The 16,622-nt window shown below is 42.0% G+C and overlaps 1 protein-coding gene across 5 annotated transcripts in view; it reads right to left on the reverse strand.

Moving 5' to 3' along the window:
- SMARCA2 (SWI/SNF related BAF chromatin remodeling complex subunit ATPase 2) overlaps positions 1 to 16,622 on the reverse strand; it is a 179,393-nt gene that overhangs the window by 102,156 nt on the left and 60,615 nt on the right. For all 5 annotated transcript variants that reach the window (XM_055428322.2, XM_055428324.2, XM_055428323.2 and 2 more), the window contains exons 13-19: positions 14,726 to 14,826; positions 12,930 to 13,077; positions 9,106 to 9,269; positions 7,727 to 7,793; positions 6,963 to 7,073; positions 4,136 to 4,378; positions 2,467 to 2,580 (exon numbers count right to left, since the gene is read on the reverse strand). In XM_055428322.2, the coding sequence (XP_055284297.1) occupies positions 2,467 to 2,580; positions 4,136 to 4,378; positions 6,963 to 7,073; positions 7,727 to 7,793; positions 9,106 to 9,269; positions 12,930 to 13,077; positions 14,726 to 14,826 (948 nt within the window). The remainder of the gene's footprint in view (positions 1 to 2,466; positions 2,581 to 4,135; positions 4,379 to 6,962; positions 7,074 to 7,726; positions 7,794 to 9,105; positions 9,270 to 12,929; positions 13,078 to 14,725; positions 14,827 to 16,622) is intronic.

Here is a 16,622-nt window from a genome sequence, read left to right on the forward strand (position 1 = left end):
TATCCACAGATTATACAGACATACCTCAGATACAGCAGGTTCAGTTCCAGGCCAACACACACGGTGCAATAAGGTGAGTCATATGAATTTGCTGGTTTCCTAGTGCACATAGTTATGTTTATACCACACTACAGTCTATTAGGGCTTCCCTGGTGGCTCAGAGGTTAAAGCATCTGCCTCCAATGCGGGAGACCCGGGTTCGATCCCTGGGTCGGGAAGATCCCCTGGAGAAGGAAACGGTAACCCACTCCAGTATTCTTGCCTGGAGAATCCCATGGACGGAGAAGCCTGGTAGGCTACAGTCCACGGGGTCGCAAAGAGTCGGACACGACTGAGCGACGGAACGGAACACTATGTCTAAAAAAACACTGCACATACCCTAATAAAAAATACTTCATAATGTGGAAAATGCTACCCTCTAAGCCTTCAGTGAGTCATAAGCTTTTTGCAATAGTAACATCAAAGATCACTGATCACAGATTCCCATAACAAATTTAACAATAATGAAAAAGCTTGAAATACTTAAAAAATTACCAAAATTTGTGACACAGGCACATGAAGTTAGCAAATACTATTGGAAAAATAGTGCCAATAGATTTGCTTGAGGCAGGGTTGCCACAAACCTTCATCTTGTAAAAAATGCAATTTTGCAAAATGCAAACAAGGTATATATATATATGGGTGTTTAATATACCTCAAATATAAAAATCTGGGTATTAAAGAGCACACGTTTACTTCATGCAGGAAACATGCTCTTCAAAATCTAATTTTTAAAAAAAAAATTTATCAATACTCAGAAGCTTTCTTGTGAAAAGAACCATGAAATAAACGTTTTAGTAAAGTAAGGAATTCCTTTGTGATATAACGAATCATCCCATGATCCTTATGCTATAAAAGTCTGTATTTTAATCTATTGGACTTCTTAAAAACAGGGCATATTTTCCAACTTGCAATTTTTAAAAAATCTATCTATATTAGCCAGTCCTGGAAATCAGTAAACTAGATTAAGAAGTTTTATGGGATGAATAAATGAGTAAGTTCAGATAATTGTCTTTTATTGTATTTGTTGCTTCTAAAGAAACAAAAGGAAGAATGGGGAAAATTAAAATCTTTAACATTTCATTTCTCTAAGTTCTGGATGTCAGTAAGACTAAAGGAAGCTATGTGACCACTGTACCGATTCCCCAGTTTGGAGTTGGTGATGGACAGGGAGGCCTGGCGTGCTGTGATTCATGGGGTCGCAAAGAGTCGGACACGACTGAGCGACTGAACTGAACTGAACTGAACTGAAGGTCCACCTTGAACAGAAAGGGGGTTATCCAAAGATGTCAAGACCATAGGAAGTCAAAGAAATATTGACAGCATTAAACTCCCAAGATGTATTCACTAGCAAAATAAAATACTTAAATATTTGGGTCTTCACTACAATAAGCATGGTATAAGAACATTTTTAATATTTAATTTTTCTCTGACTGCTAAAGACAGGGGATTAGGTGACAAAATTCTCTCTTAGTAATCAACTTTGTACAATATCTTGCCAGCTCCCACTTAAAAGTGAATAGAATGAACCAATCTGTCCAAAAAATAGAGTCATTACACAGAAAAACACAATGATGCAAAACACATATTTCAGAATTGGCTCCTCTAAAGAGAAAAGTTACATCAAACTAGCTCACACAGCAAACAGTGTGCAATGCCAAATAATCTATCTGTAAGAGAATGAAATGCAGAACTACAGTGTTTGGAACACCAGCGGTTCCAAAATATGATGAGAAACATATTAAACTAATACCCAAATCCAGTCCAAAAACGTGGCGCTAAGGGCTCAAAAAAACATCCGAAAGCCCTGAAAAATCACTGTCCAAAAACTAATCTGAAAAATATTTGCTTAAGATGTTCATAGAATCTTAATTAGATGATGTATCTATAATAAACCCTATTTTTCACTTACTATCAGAACAGTGACATCCCAAGCATTCAACATTGAACACATTTCCGGGAAATGTGGCAAGCATTTACTAGGCCTTCTGATAAGGATACAAGCCCCAAACTCATAGCCTTACGTGGCTCAAAGCAGAACACTTTTATGGCACCTGCAAGAGTGAGCTCAACAAGGTTAGTAAAATTTCTTTAAAAAATTCTAAAGTTAAAATAGAATGTCAATTCATGTACTGTTAAGTTAATGTAAGTTAAAGCTAAAATGTAATGACAGTGATTTGGTAATTTTCAAAAAATCTGTCCCCAAACTTTTGGAAACCGAGACGAAATGTTCAAATTTCCATTCTCTCTCTACACTAAACCCTCCAGCTTCTCTTTAACAAGTACAACAAAAAATCCTTTAAGATATTTTCCAGTTACCTGGAACTAAAATACAAGCCTGCTATTTCAGAAACACCATTTCAGGGGCAGGTAATTTGAATATATTGGCAGGGGGAAGAAATCACAACTTTTGAATTTGCAACGTACCTTTTCTGGAAGCTGAGATTCAACTTCTTTCTTCAGTCTCCTCAGTAAGAAGGGTCTCAACACTTTATGCAGACGTCTAATGATCAATATAGTTTCTTCTTCATTTAAGTCCACCTGCAAGAGAACCTTAGATGAATTTGATCCTTTATTTAAGGTTATTTCATGTAATAACTCTTTATACTATATTTGTTATTGGTTTTAATATATGTCTTTAATATAAGCATTCCACCTGCCTACCGGGTGCTAACAGAACAGCCTGTAAATAGATATCTTTGTCTGAATGCTGACTTCTATGGAAAAGAGTCCAGAGTCACCAGTTTCAGACAGGGAGTGTTAACAGCTCAGAATTGGATGGGATATGATTGTGATAAAGGCTGACTGAAGACTGAGGTTGAACACAAATAAAAGGGTAATAGTTAATATGTTCTTACTTAAAATTGAGGGCTTCCCTGGTAGCTCAGCTAGTAAAAAATCTGCCTGCAATGCAGGAGACTCGCGTTCGATTCCTGGATTGGGAAGATCCCCTGGAGGAGGACATAGCAACCCACTCCAGTATTGCTGCCTGAAGAATCCTCATGGACACAGGAGCCTGGTGGGCTACAGTCCATGGGGTTTCAAAGAGTTGGACACGACTGAGCGACTAAGCACAGCATTTTAAAATTGAAGCAGAAGTTGGGCTCTTAACTTTGTCTGAGATGCAGAAACATATCAACGGTACAGAGCCTGAACATGAAAAGAACAAGGATAAATACAGTTTTTGCTGGTGGGTTGCTAAGCCCCTCTACCTGATTGCTTTGCTCTGCTGTGACTGTGTTCAAGTTCAGTCCTATTTGTAAATCCTCTGCTTTCTCTTTCACCTTCCTCCACTAACCTCTAGGGGGCAGAGCTGATTGATGTTACCTTCTTCAAATGGGCAAGCCAATGAATTCCTGACAAAAGGCAAGGGTACCTATAATATACCTCAAAATTAAAGGGCCAAATGGTTCCAACACAAATATCCGTGAAGCATTTTAAGTGCTTTTTCATTCCTATACTTAAGAAATCACTAATCAAAAGGACAGGTACCTGTTTCTAATAAATGAGTTTTTAAGAGAAGGCAGAGAAAGGAATAACAATAAGAAATTTGAAAACAGCTACTCCAAGGTTTGAGGAATATTTATATATGTACAAAACTGAGATTCATACTAACATCTGAAAACAATGCATACAGAAAATAATTATAAACTAGTTTGGCTTTACACACAAACTCTTAACATGGAAATGGTTTAAGGGGAAGCCCAAGTTTATAACAAGAAAATATTTCTTTTCGAGGTTTACATTTGCTTGGTTGAGCTGTGGTTAAACAGACTGAACACGTATCTCTGTATCTGTCCTCCCTGTGGCCCACAGCAGTTAAGTATTCCACTGGTCAGGAACACCCTCTGCTGGCCTAGTTACCACATTGGCGAAAGACAACGGGATTAGGACACCCTAGATCCTAGGATCACTTACCCATTACTGGATCCATTCTCTCAGGATGGAAAAATATCCCTGGAGTGAACACATACCCACCCACTGACTGGCTTCCTGATATTTTACAACACCGTAAACCACCTTGTGGTCTCAGCTTTAGGTCCTTTCATTTCACTTCTTTGTCATGCAGTGGGAAAAATAAGTGTTAGGCCAGTACCCTCTCTCCAGTCATGGCAAACGGCGCATTAAACCACTGCTCGAATGTGCTGCAGCTCTTAAAAATGGTGGGGAGGAGGAAGTTGAGGAGGGCCCAGAGTTCCGGCAGCTTATTCTGCAGTGGGGTCCCGGTCAGGAGGATCCTTCTGGGGGCCACGTAGTGCGTGTTGAGGACCTGAGTCAGCTTGCAGTGGTGATTCTTCATCCGGTGGCCTTCGTCCACTATCATGTACTTCCACCGGATCTGTAACGCAAGAGAAGGACCAACATGTGCTGAGCGAGGGAAAACACAAGCATCCCCAAGAAGCAAGTGGTGATGTGGAAAACCAAAGAGCCCATGCTTGGTCCAGGCTATGGCATGATACCCCTCAGCATAAAAGACTCTCAGCAGTCTATTTCCTACACCTGCCAGGTCATGTCACGCACCATGGAAGAAAGGGATGAAAGAGCAGAATGTGATCCCTAATTACCTTTTCACAAAGAAGGCAACTAGAGCCCAGAAAGAAACGGCTGGGCCAGGACTAGCTCCTGTGCCTTCCCATCCAATACGTCTTCTATCAATGCTATGTCATTACAGCCTGCCAGATTTAAAGGCTACATAACTGCTGCTCATGATGAGTACAGAATATAGTTCCCCACTTGAAGCAGAGGTTAATGACTGATTCCTCCAAGACGACATCAGCAAGTACCTATAGCAGAAGACCTCTGGCTTCATGCCCATTTTCTGTTACCTCAGCTGACTACTACCTTCAGGGCCTGGCTCCTGTTCTTTTTTTCAATTTGAATGTCGTTGCTAAGATTTAAAAGTTGGAATAAATCACCTAAAAATCTTTTAAAACATTAGAAGATCTAGCAACCTGGACTCTCTTAGTTCACACGTATTCCTGACCTGCCAGGTCTAGGACCTCGGTTTCAAGACGTCTAAAATGAAAGGACAGACTCACTGGCAGAGAGGGCAGTACTAAAATCGCATTCTTCTGTTTATGCCAAAACTTTAGAATTAAACACAATATATTCCTCCAGCATGTCTGTCACTTCAAAAATAAAGAATGACCATATGACACAATCTCCCTTTCTAAGTCTACACACAGTCTCCTTCCCCTCTCACATCTGACCCTTCAGCCCCCTCCAAGGTCATGTTTCTCAAAGTGAGAACAATGAGGAATATCCCACAAAGCCTATCCAATCCCCACAAAACAGCGGCAATGGCCAAGAAGAGCATCTGGCGTTCAGATGTCTCTGGATCCCGCAGCAAAGCTCTTAGAGAGGACGGAGAAGCAAAGAATTCTATGAAGTCTTGCCTTCCTTGGTAGTAGCACCAGGAAAATCAGGGGAAAAGGAATAAAACATCACTCAGGAAGGGATGTCCGGGTAAAAGAAACTACCAGAGGTGTTTTGGGGTTTTTTTCCTAACCTTCCTCCACCTCCTCTAAGAAAATTCCTTAAGAATAATTAAAGTTGTACAATCAATTATCCCAAACTTACCAATAAAAGAGGCCAGAAGATAAAAATGTACTTAATCAATATTCTAAATCCACCTTCCTGCCTAATTTAATTTAGCCTATGAAATAATAAGGAATCGAAGGTCTATGATTTTGCTATTGGATCTACTGCTAATTAGGTCTTCCACTCAAAAAAAACTACTACCCCTTTCTAGATCTTCATTTCTCCAGAAACAAAGGCAATACGTCTTGTTACCAGGCATCTCCGATGAATTTTGAAATGCATATGCAGAACACATGATACAAATTTTCTTAAAAGGATCTCAAATGTACACACATATTCCCACAGTTATACGGAAAACATGTCATTTTTGACACTGCCAAATTCATCTCAGAGTGTGAAGAAGATGAATACACAGCATTGTTGCTGGTGCCATCTCAATTATTAAACCTCCCCTGGGAGCACATTTCCTTTATGTATTTCCGAGGATGTCATGAAGGGAACTCTCCGTTCCCGGGGCAAAGGTTTAATGCAGAGATTGAACAGACCCCAGAAACAGTGATTCTGTTCAGTTCTGGCCATAACTTAGTTTCAGATTATAGTGCTTTCAAAACACCACAGCGTAAAAGAAATTACTAAAGGAAAAAAAAATGAAGTTCTCCTACCTGCTCCAGAACAGAAACTACTCCCATCACTCTACATGAATATATTAGGAGGCAAGATGACATATATGGAAAAAAAAAATTCTATTTTTTGGTTAAAGGACAGTTTAGGATCTATAAAGTAGCAGATATGTAGGTCACAGGTAGAAAACAACTCTTTTCCGACTCCAAATATATAGTCATGGAAACAACCCAGAGTCATCCAAACAATAATAGCCCATTATTTCACTGGAAAAAAAAAAAAAAACATAAAACAGGGAGAGCACAAAAGCTACAGCTTGGATAAACGTTCACATGGAGAAGACCATATGGAGAGATGCCTGCTCATCTCTGGAGAGGCAGAGACACAAGAGGCATGAAGCTCCGCTGCTGACAATATCCCAGGGCAACAAAAACAATTATTTCTTCCACAAGCACAATGTTCAGAGCTGCTGGAGAGAAAAAGAGTTGCAGAAGGAACCCAGGTAAATTCTTTTAAGAGATGTAAACTCATTAACTACAACAGGATAGGTAAGAGTCCCAGGATCACTGACACACATCAGAAAACAGCCTATGTAACATTAAAAACCCATGACCAAGATATATCTGACTCTGAAAGAGAGCAAGAGGCAGAGGGCAGTCATCTGATGAGCAAATTATAGTAGTGAGTATAATTCGGGGAATATTTTACATTCCAGTTGCGATGGTCCATAATTCGTGACAAAAGAATTTTTTTAAACATACCTTTGCAAGAATGTGCTTGTCTTTTATAATGTACTCGTAAGTAGTCAGGAGGACGTTGAATTTGCCACTCCGTAGCTGGGGGACAAGAGAGCGACGCATGGCAGGGGTGCCCTGAATGGGAAGAAAATACAGATCTATATTACCCCAGGGAAGGAGGTGTGCGCTGTCTCTCACTACTCATGGCTTAATGGAGCCCAGACACATGACCAAGGACTGCACATACACGCAATTATCATATATAGAACCATTATCCAGGAGGAAAGTACTTGGCAAAATTGCCCACGTCTGGGTACTTTTCAGACTCTTGTGGAGAGGCTTTCCCACTGCAGACCAAGGGAGGGCAGGGAGAGAAAAGGAAATTATGGTGACCCCAAGGTAGCAGAGAACCCGCTGCTCTGCTGAAAGGCTCCATTTCTACAGGGGCGTCCAGCCGGCGCTCGGCTGTCTGGGTAATTGCCTAACGTTGCAGGAACAGTGGGCATGGTGCTGGCACGCGGGATATGCGATATTTGTCATTTGTATTACTCTCATCAGAAACCTCGCAATATGATAATTAACAATTTTCTTCTGCATTTCACTATCTGAAAGTAATTATGGTTTATTACAGTAATCTTCTTGGGATGATTAAGTCTCACTGTTTAGTACATGATGTACATGACAAAACTTTACAACCAAATACAGTTCACAGATGCGCGCAAGGAATGAAGAAAATAGGCTCTATTTTTCGCTCTTCCACATTTATATATAAATACGGTGCTCCAAACCTTGTAAGAAATTTTCACCACAGAAGGAGCCCATTTGTCAAATTCATACGTCCAGTTAGACAGTGTCCTGGAGAACAAAACAAAATACAGAGAGATGTTTGTACAAAAGTCTGCGGTTAAAAAGATGTTCTCATTCACTTTCCGGCCTCACCTTGAAAGAGGACAGAGAATATGAAATATCTCAACTACACATGCATTTTAAAGGTGTGGAAATAAGAGATAAGTTAGAAACAAGTGCCACAAAGCGTGACAAGTTTGAGGATTCATAAGAACTCTCATGAGAGGGAAAAAAATTAAAGAATGCATGAACATAGAGGACAAAAAAAGATTTTATTTTTAATACTGAAAGACAGCAAACAGCCACATAAATTCAGAGAAATTTGAGTCAGGAAAAAAATGATAAAAGCACATGAAAATAATAAATCTGCCAGGAGGGAGCAGGGGGAAAGTAGTAAATACCTTAAAAAAAAAAAATCCCCCAAACCATCAATGTAATCTATGAGTCAGAACATGCAGAATATAGATAAAAAGCAAAATACATGTTCAAGATGTAGATAACATGGAAAGGATGTCTAAGTACTATGACTTCAAATAAAATGGATTTAAGAGGTCTGTGAAGAATTCTCATTTAGGCAAAATTTGAAGGAAACACTAAAATAGGATCTTTAAATTTTTTCAACGTCCAAGTCTGTAATGAGCAGTGAGATCTAGAAGAGGACCTCAGTGAACAGAACTGCAACCTCACGCCACAGTCAGATGCACTCCCATCCAAGGAGGGTAGTTTTGAACAGGAATTCCTTCCCGCAGGTATGTCCACTCAAAACCCACAAGGAACCATGCAGTGGACGAGGCACTGGGAATGTGATGGAAAACAGTGAAGACCTGTCCTGACAAATTGGCAACACCACTGCAGATAAACGACAGTACTGAGGGCAGTTTAACACAAAGTTCAAAGTCTGGATTTTTATTTAGACTCTGCTTTAAAGGGGACACTAAAGGAAGATTTAAGAATATACATTTTTTTGAATATATGTAGCCTTTTAGAAACAGAAGAAAAAAAATTGGAAATCTTAAAAAAATCAAAACTTTCAGCTTCATGAGCCACTTAGGTACGATAAAGAATGAGACACACTGTGCAGTATGCAGGCTGTGTCGACTGCAACACGAAGGGCTGGAAAAAAATCACTTCATCTTGTGCTTACGTAGCCAATCCAAGAGGCCAGGGTGGGAGACAGGGTGGGAAATGAAACATCTAAATCCAGATTATATGCTCTTGATAATCCCACTACAGTCTACAACTCTGCCTTAAATGACAAATGACAAATAGGGCAAGCTCTAACATAAAGAAAGATAACTGCAGAATAAATGGCTTTACTTACGAAAGGGGAACAATGATGAGATAGGGGCCATTGAGACGTTTGTGCTCCATCAGATAAGTGATGAGTGCAATGGTCTGTATGGTCTTTCCCAGCCCCATTTCATCAGCTAAGATTCCGTTCAAATTGTTATTATACAGAGAAACCATCCATTCCAGGCCCTGGAGCTGAAATGAAGAGTAATTGCTTCAATTATCCAAGATCTGCACAGGTAATTAATACTAATACAACTCAAGTGGGGCTGCGACTTCTAAACTCCTCCGTGCTGTATGTCGGATTTCCCACAGTAGGAAAGTGGGGGAAACCCTAGCGCAAAACGAAATTCAAATGTGAGCCTGTAATCACCCCACTGCTTGGCAGGTGCTGAGTGCTAATCAGATTTAGAAGTGATGGGCTGGAGCGTTCCGGGGGGATTTTAAGCAGCTTTACCGTTCATCCCTACTTAGCATTTCACAGTATATAGCATTCTAGAATTATTAGAGATGAAGAAAACCCAAATGAAAATCCATTCCAACCACCCCAAGAACAATGTGAGAATTAAAGAAAAACAAGCCAGAAGGCAGGCTGGGCATGGAGATCACAGGTCATTAGAAACAGCCTTCTTGGTAATAAAGAGCCTGTCAGCCTCCTGGGGGTGGGATCCCCTTAAGTGAGGTAGCAGAGTGATCAGGGAGCCAGGGGCATCTGCTGGCGGAGAAAGCTCCCAGGCCTCACAGGGAAACTCCGCAATGCGGGTGCTCCCCAAGGGCAGCTGACCCCTGGAAACACCTTCAGCACAGTTAAGTACAAAAGCACAGCACCAGAGCCACAGCTTTGGATTCCCAAGTTAAACACAAGAAAGAGTGGGTGAAAATACAAAATTGTTCAACTTTCCTCTCCAACCACCAACTCCCTTGCACCACTGCTATCACAGATGTCAGTTTAAATGAGAGGATTAACTCTGTCTCTTTATATATACATACACACATGCATGTGTGCTCAGTCATGTCCAACTCCGTGTGAACCCACGTCACTGTAGCCCACCAGGCTCCTCTGTCCACGAAATTCTCCAGGCAAGAATACTGGAGTGGGTTGCCATTTCCTCCTTCAGGGCACCTTCCTGACACAGGGATCAAACCTGCGTTTCTTGTGTCTCCTACATTGGCATGCAAATTCTTTACCACCGCACCACCTGCATGTGTGTGTGTGTGTGTGTGTGTGTGTGTGTGTAATTGCTACAGTCAATTTAGCTTGCTAATGAAGTTATGCTTAGGGAGATGTTAATTTTAATTTCTTTCATGTAAAAACAAGACAAGTGATTGTTTCATTTTCAATATTTATTAAATGGTGATTCTGTGAAGAGGACCATGCAAGGAGCTACAGCACATGGATATCTGCATACGTAAAATGCATGCCTCCCTTCTGAAGTTTACAGAGAGAAGCCAACAGGCCATTCATGCACCAAGAAGCAGTTGGCAGTGCGAATGTCATATTTATAAAATTGTATAGACCAGAATTTTTCTTGGGAAGAGCAACTACAATGGTTTGAAGAAGTACTTGGATAAGCTTCTTGGGGTGCCTTGTACCACGCAAGACTCTGAATCATCCTAAAGGTTTCTGCAGAACAGCAGTAATACCAAGAGATGAGAAGAACAGAAAGAGGCCCTCAGGGGATGCGCAAGAGAGAGAGGGGCAGAGGAGGAATGGTGGGAACCCAGAGTGCTCGGTGGGAGGAGCTGCACACCTGCAATGTGACGTCGAGACCACCAGACCTTTAGGAGTCAGCTAAATGCCAGACACATTTGGACACTCAATGGGAGTGGATTTCTTTATTTTTTAAAGAAAATTGGCAAAGGGGCTGAATTTTGCATCTGTTTTAATCCCAGATAAAACAGAAGCAGAAACTGATTTCATCAGGTGGACATGGGTAGTCAGAGTCCAGGAATAAGAAACTTTATGAAGCAAAGAAAACCCAGAGGAGGGGCAGAGTGAAGCATGTGCAGGAAATCTTACAGTGGCCAGCAGAGGAGGAAGGCCATAAAATTCCTGTAGGGAAAGAGGAGGAGATAGGTTTGAAAAGACAGTGATGAAGAACGCTTAAAAAGTTCTCGGACTGCAGGAGGAAATCAACGTGGCTTTAAAAGTTATTTATGAATAATCTAAAGAATGCACTTTCCATACACAGACATACAGGAGGTCATCAGAACCAACTCCAAGCTCCTATCTACATCAGGTAGGCCAAATCAGATGGCAACAACTTTGAACTTCATGAAAGTAGCACGGTCTTTGGCGGGGAACATGACCTCACTGCAGCCAGAGCACTGGTTCTCAAATTGTGCTCCAGGGACTCTTGAGGGTCTCCAGACCCTTCTGAGGAGATCACAAGATCAAAATTATTCTTTTATTAACACTAAGGCATCATCTGCCTTTTATATTGCATTCACATTTGCACTGATGACGCAAAAGCAGAAGTGGGTATAAACTGCTGGCGCTTTAACACAAATCAAGGCAGTAGTGAGGCAGCAGCAGCTGTATTCTTCACCTCCACGCAATGGCAGCCAACACAGTGCCACGTTCGAAGAGTTCAGTGGACCCCATACTTGCATATTGGGTTGGTCAAAGAGCTTAAGTTTCTCCATAAGACGTTATGGAAAAACCTGAATGAAGTTTTGACCAAATCAGTACTTCCCAAAGTGTATTTCAAAGGATCCTTATTTTACAGGATATGAATAGGAATATGATATATGAAAAGCAAGTTTGGTGGCCAGAGAAATTTGGGCAATATGAAGCTAAACTCATTTCACTGCAGGATGCTGATATGCAATTATGGGTGACACATTTATTTTTGCAGAGTCATGAGTTGCTGACGCACAGCATCACTGCCAGGGTGCTCAGACGTCTGATTGGCTCTGGAAGTCCTGGGTGACACCTCTGATCAATTATAAGGGCCTCTGTTCACTCTCATACATCTCCCACTTTGGAATAGTAAATTATACAGTAATCCAAGTTACAGCTGATAGTATTTCTCATATTTATTAAAATTTAACCACAGAAGCCATTTTCCCCATTCTTTTTGGGGTCTATCTCACAGGACAAATGTTGCAAGGAACACACTTTGGAAAATACCATGAAGCAGAAGGAGGTAAAAGACAGGCGCTGACCTCATTACAGACAGGTCAAAAGAAACATCCGTCATGTTTACAGCCTAGTTTTCATCAAAGCATGGATGCTCACTCCTTTACTGTCTCAAAAAAAGAAAAGCATGTAAATGTTGTAGACAGCACTTCTTAGGTGGCTAAATTCATAGTGTTAAACTATAGCCACCACTGAAAGTTTTGAAGAAATATACTTCATTTACTTCAAAAAGGGGTACAGAAGTTCCCTGTACTCATAGAAAGTCCCTGGGTTTTCCATTCTGAAGAGATCAATGGGTAAAACAGTTTCAAAGGTTAAGTCAGGATTTCTGAAAACAATTCATCCCAAAACCATGAAAGGGAAAATGGGTAAATGCCCTAGTGAAGAAGGTAAAATGGAACGCTCTAAAACAAGAATTACAGGCACAGCAGAGAGAATTGCTATATTAGAAGCAATGTGAGGACTTCCCTGGTGGTCCAGTGGTTAAGACTCCACAATTTCACTGCAGAGGGGCATGGGTTTGATCCCTGGTCCGGGGAACTAAGATCCCACATGCCACGAAGTATGGCCAAAAATGAAAAAAGAAAGAGTGTAACCCCAGACGCCTGCCATCATCAACTCTCTTGAGCAATTAGCATGCACACAACATATCCAATCAAAATTAGGAAACAGATTGCAACTTGCCAAGAATACACAGTTACCACATCAGTTACCTGATAATGCTTCAGGGTTCCATTAATGAGGAGGGCCGACTGCTTCTCCACCCTCTCGGAGATGGCGTGGGCCACTGTGTAGTAGGACTGGGAGCCTCTGGCACTGTACTGCATGCTGTACTCGTCGTCCACATCTTGCTTAGCTGTCCTGGGGCAGAGAAAGTGGAGAGTCATGCACAGGGAAGTTGTGCGTGAATGGAGAGCCAAAAACAGCTGCCCTAAGTAGAGCCTTATTTATCGCCTCCTTCATGTGTGCACGCTCAGTCACGTCCAACTCTTCGGGACTCTATGGACTGCAGCCTACCAGGCTCCTCTGTCCATGAGATTCTATAGGCAAGAATACTGGAGTGAGTTGCCATGCCCTCCTCCAGAGGATCTTCCCGACATAGGGATCAAACCCGAGTCTCTTGCATCTCCTGCACTGGCAGGCAGATTCTTAACCACTAGCACCTCCTGGGAAGCCCCCACACCTACTTCGTGCCCAGCAGGTAAAACATTATCTGTAATCCTTGCCAAAAGCAAGCGAGGTAGACGTTACTATTACCTTCCCCACTTTATACCTGTGGAGAACTTCAGACTGAGATAAGTTCATGAATTCATGAATTTGCCCAGGTCACATGAAAGATGGTGGCGTTAGGATTTGAACATGGGCCTTCCTGACTTCAAATGACTGCTGTGAGCATGAACCGTACACCTTCAGGTTCACACTTTTAGGCCCTTGAAAATCAAAGATAAATCCTACCCACAGTACACTGCCCAAAGCTTGGAAGACAGATTAGAGGGGGAAGAAGGCGACATTAAAGACCCGGGAAAGAGAAGAGGTAGCCTTCTGTTTTCTGCACCAGGTTAACCAACTACTGTGTCACTCTACGGAGGGGGCATGCGAGTGTGCGTGCTAAGTTGCTTCATTCATGTTGGACTCCATGCAATCCTATGGACTGTCCATGGGATTCTCCAGGCAAGAATACTGGAGTATGTTGCCATGCTCCCCCCCTTGCAAGGGATCTTCCTGACCTAGGGATCGAACCTACATCTCCTGTGGTTCCTGCATTGCAGGTGGATTCTTTACCACTGAGCCACCAGGGAAGCCTGCTATGGAGGTGGGGTGGGGGTGGGCTCCTAAAACATTCAGTGAAGAAGGGGGCAGATGGATAAAGGAAAGATGACTGAAGTGGGCAGAGAGCCCTGGAATAAAAGGAGAAAATATCAGAATGTCTATTTCTGTTTTGTTTTTTTTAAATCTCATCACTTTAAAATGTTCTCTTTTGCAGATTGTTTCATCACAATTTTTCTTTTAACACTAGAGCGATACAGGCGAAGAGCTGTGTAGCTCACCGGTGTCGGGGAGGGGTGGGGGGAGGCGAAGAGCTGGGTGCTCAGGTTGGGGGAAGGACTCTGAGGTGTTTCAGACACTGGGCTGGGGGAGTCAGGGGCTGACTACCTGCAGCAGCGAGGACACAGAAGGGAAGGGCATATCCCCCGTGGGTTTCTGGAGGAGTGGTGATGCCATTACAGGAGGTGGGAAAGGCTGCCGGTTGGAGGGGCAAATTTCATCTGGGATGGAAGTGCATATAGCACGGGAAACCCAGGAGTGAGGGAGTTAGGAAGGAGAAGAGGACAGAAGGAAGGGGCTGAGCAGTGGGACACGCTGGTGACCTCTGATGGTGGCATTTCAAGGGCAGTCTGGGCATAAAGTCAGCTTCCATCCTTAAAGACAAAATTCTCTAAAAGAAAATTCATAGAGGGTAACCCTCACGAAATCATGTGCAAGAGACGAAACTCTGAGAGGTACATACTCAATGATCTGCTTGGCGTCCTTCTCCGAAACCTCCTCGCTGTTTGGATCCAGAAGTATTTTCTCTTCCGTTTCCTGCCTGCTGGACTCTTCCTCCTCATCCTGGGAAAGGGACAAAGATTCCACTTTAAAATAAAGAGGGAATCCCTAGGATTGGCATTTTCTGGAAAGAGAGTGAATAGTATTCAACTTCACAAGTGAAGTGAACACAACCGAGGGAGGACATAAATTTAACCCTTACCCACACCAGGCAATTCCTACCGCTCCATCACTGTTTAAACCACTGAATGAAAGAACAGAAGGAACTCTCTAGGGACCCCCTGGAACCCTTGTTCCCCAAGAATAAGTACGTAAAAACCATGCTAGAAAGATGGATCTGTATAAATATATGGTCATCAGGGAGTCTTGCAGATAAGGGGTCCCTAACCCTCGGGTCACAGATGGGTATCGGTCCATGGCCTGTTAGGAACAGGGCTGCCCAGCAGGAAGTGAGCAGCGGGCAACTGAGTGAAGCTTCATCTCTATTTACAGCTGCTCCCTATTGCCCGTACCCCCATGGTCTGTGGAAAAACTCTTCCATGTAACTGCTCCCTGGTGCCAAAAAGGTTGGGGACTGCTGCTGTAGACCACATTTGCTCTTGATAACTGAACGACCTTCTAAAACCCTTCTCTTTCAAAGCCAGTTGAAAAGATCTTAGTATTGTCTTTTTGATGATGACAGTGGACCCTGGATGTTCCCACACGCCTTCACAGTGGAGGGACTGGAGCTTGTAAGCATGTGGCCTTCTGTGTGTGTGTTCTTTGGCCACTTCATATTTCTGGATATGCAGATAAACACTGTCAATAACATGGCAAAGGATTCATCACCTCCCCACCTCTGAACTGTGTACTTGGTTCTGCTGGCCTGTTGGAAAACTTTACTGAATATTCATAATATCCACTACTACCCACTTGGTATTGAAGGCTAAATCTTTTCAGATAACCTAGAAGAATTCCCTTTAAAAGCAGGCATAAAAAGAATGATGCTTTTCTATCACTTTTGAATGAAACAATGAGGACTGACAATGATCGTAATGCTGAACATTAAATCTATGATCACAGATCATTCAACTGTAAGGGGTAAAACGAGGAGTGGGTACAGCTCCTTCATGTCCAGGTGAGCACCAAGAGGGGACATGACTGGCCACAAGATGAGGACCCAGTCTCTGGACCCCCAGGTCAGAGTTCACTCTGGTCCCAGCTGTCTGGAGCTATCTGCAGTTGTCACCCTTAGAAGGGCACCCTTGGGTTGAGCAGCCTTCTTTATCTCGTCTCTGTGCCTCCCTGGCTCTCAGACTCAATGAGAAGATTCTTCCAATGGATCATTTATGGGCCCATTCATCCGAGTAAACAAGAGCTATTTTAAAAACTGATTTTGTAAGTTTCAAATACCTCAGAGAAAGAGTGGCCTACATAAAAAAGCATGCCTCCAAAAGTATTTGCATGTTAATAGTACACTTTAAAAAATAATAATAAATTTTATTATCTTTCATCTTTTATCCATGGTAGATTAATTTAGGAAAACAGGTCCACAAACAGAAGAAAATAACAACAGTCTTAAAATTCTGGTGAGCTCTCATTGGTAAGGCTGCTCTGCTCTGGCCATGGTGTTCTTTGAACCAAGATTCCTCTAAACTGGTAAACATCGGATTTAATGACTACACACTAGCAATGCTCTAATAAAGGAGATAAAAATCTTCACTTATTTCTTCTCTTTGTAATTTTTAAGCAATTTCAAGTTGATCTAGAAATACCTTGATTATTCTTTCATTTCTATTAAAAGTATACCATTCTAGGTTCTAGATACAGTATTTCTTCCAAGAGACTGAGAAGGGTGGATAACAATTATATCCAAAGAA

The sequence above is a fragment of the Moschus berezovskii genome, chromosome 7, assembly GCF_049115385.1.
Source record: "Moschus berezovskii isolate FMDL1 chromosome 7, NW_MosBer_1.0, whole genome shotgun sequence".
Lineage (NCBI taxonomy): Eukaryota > Metazoa > Chordata > Mammalia > Artiodactyla > Moschidae > Moschus > Moschus berezovskii.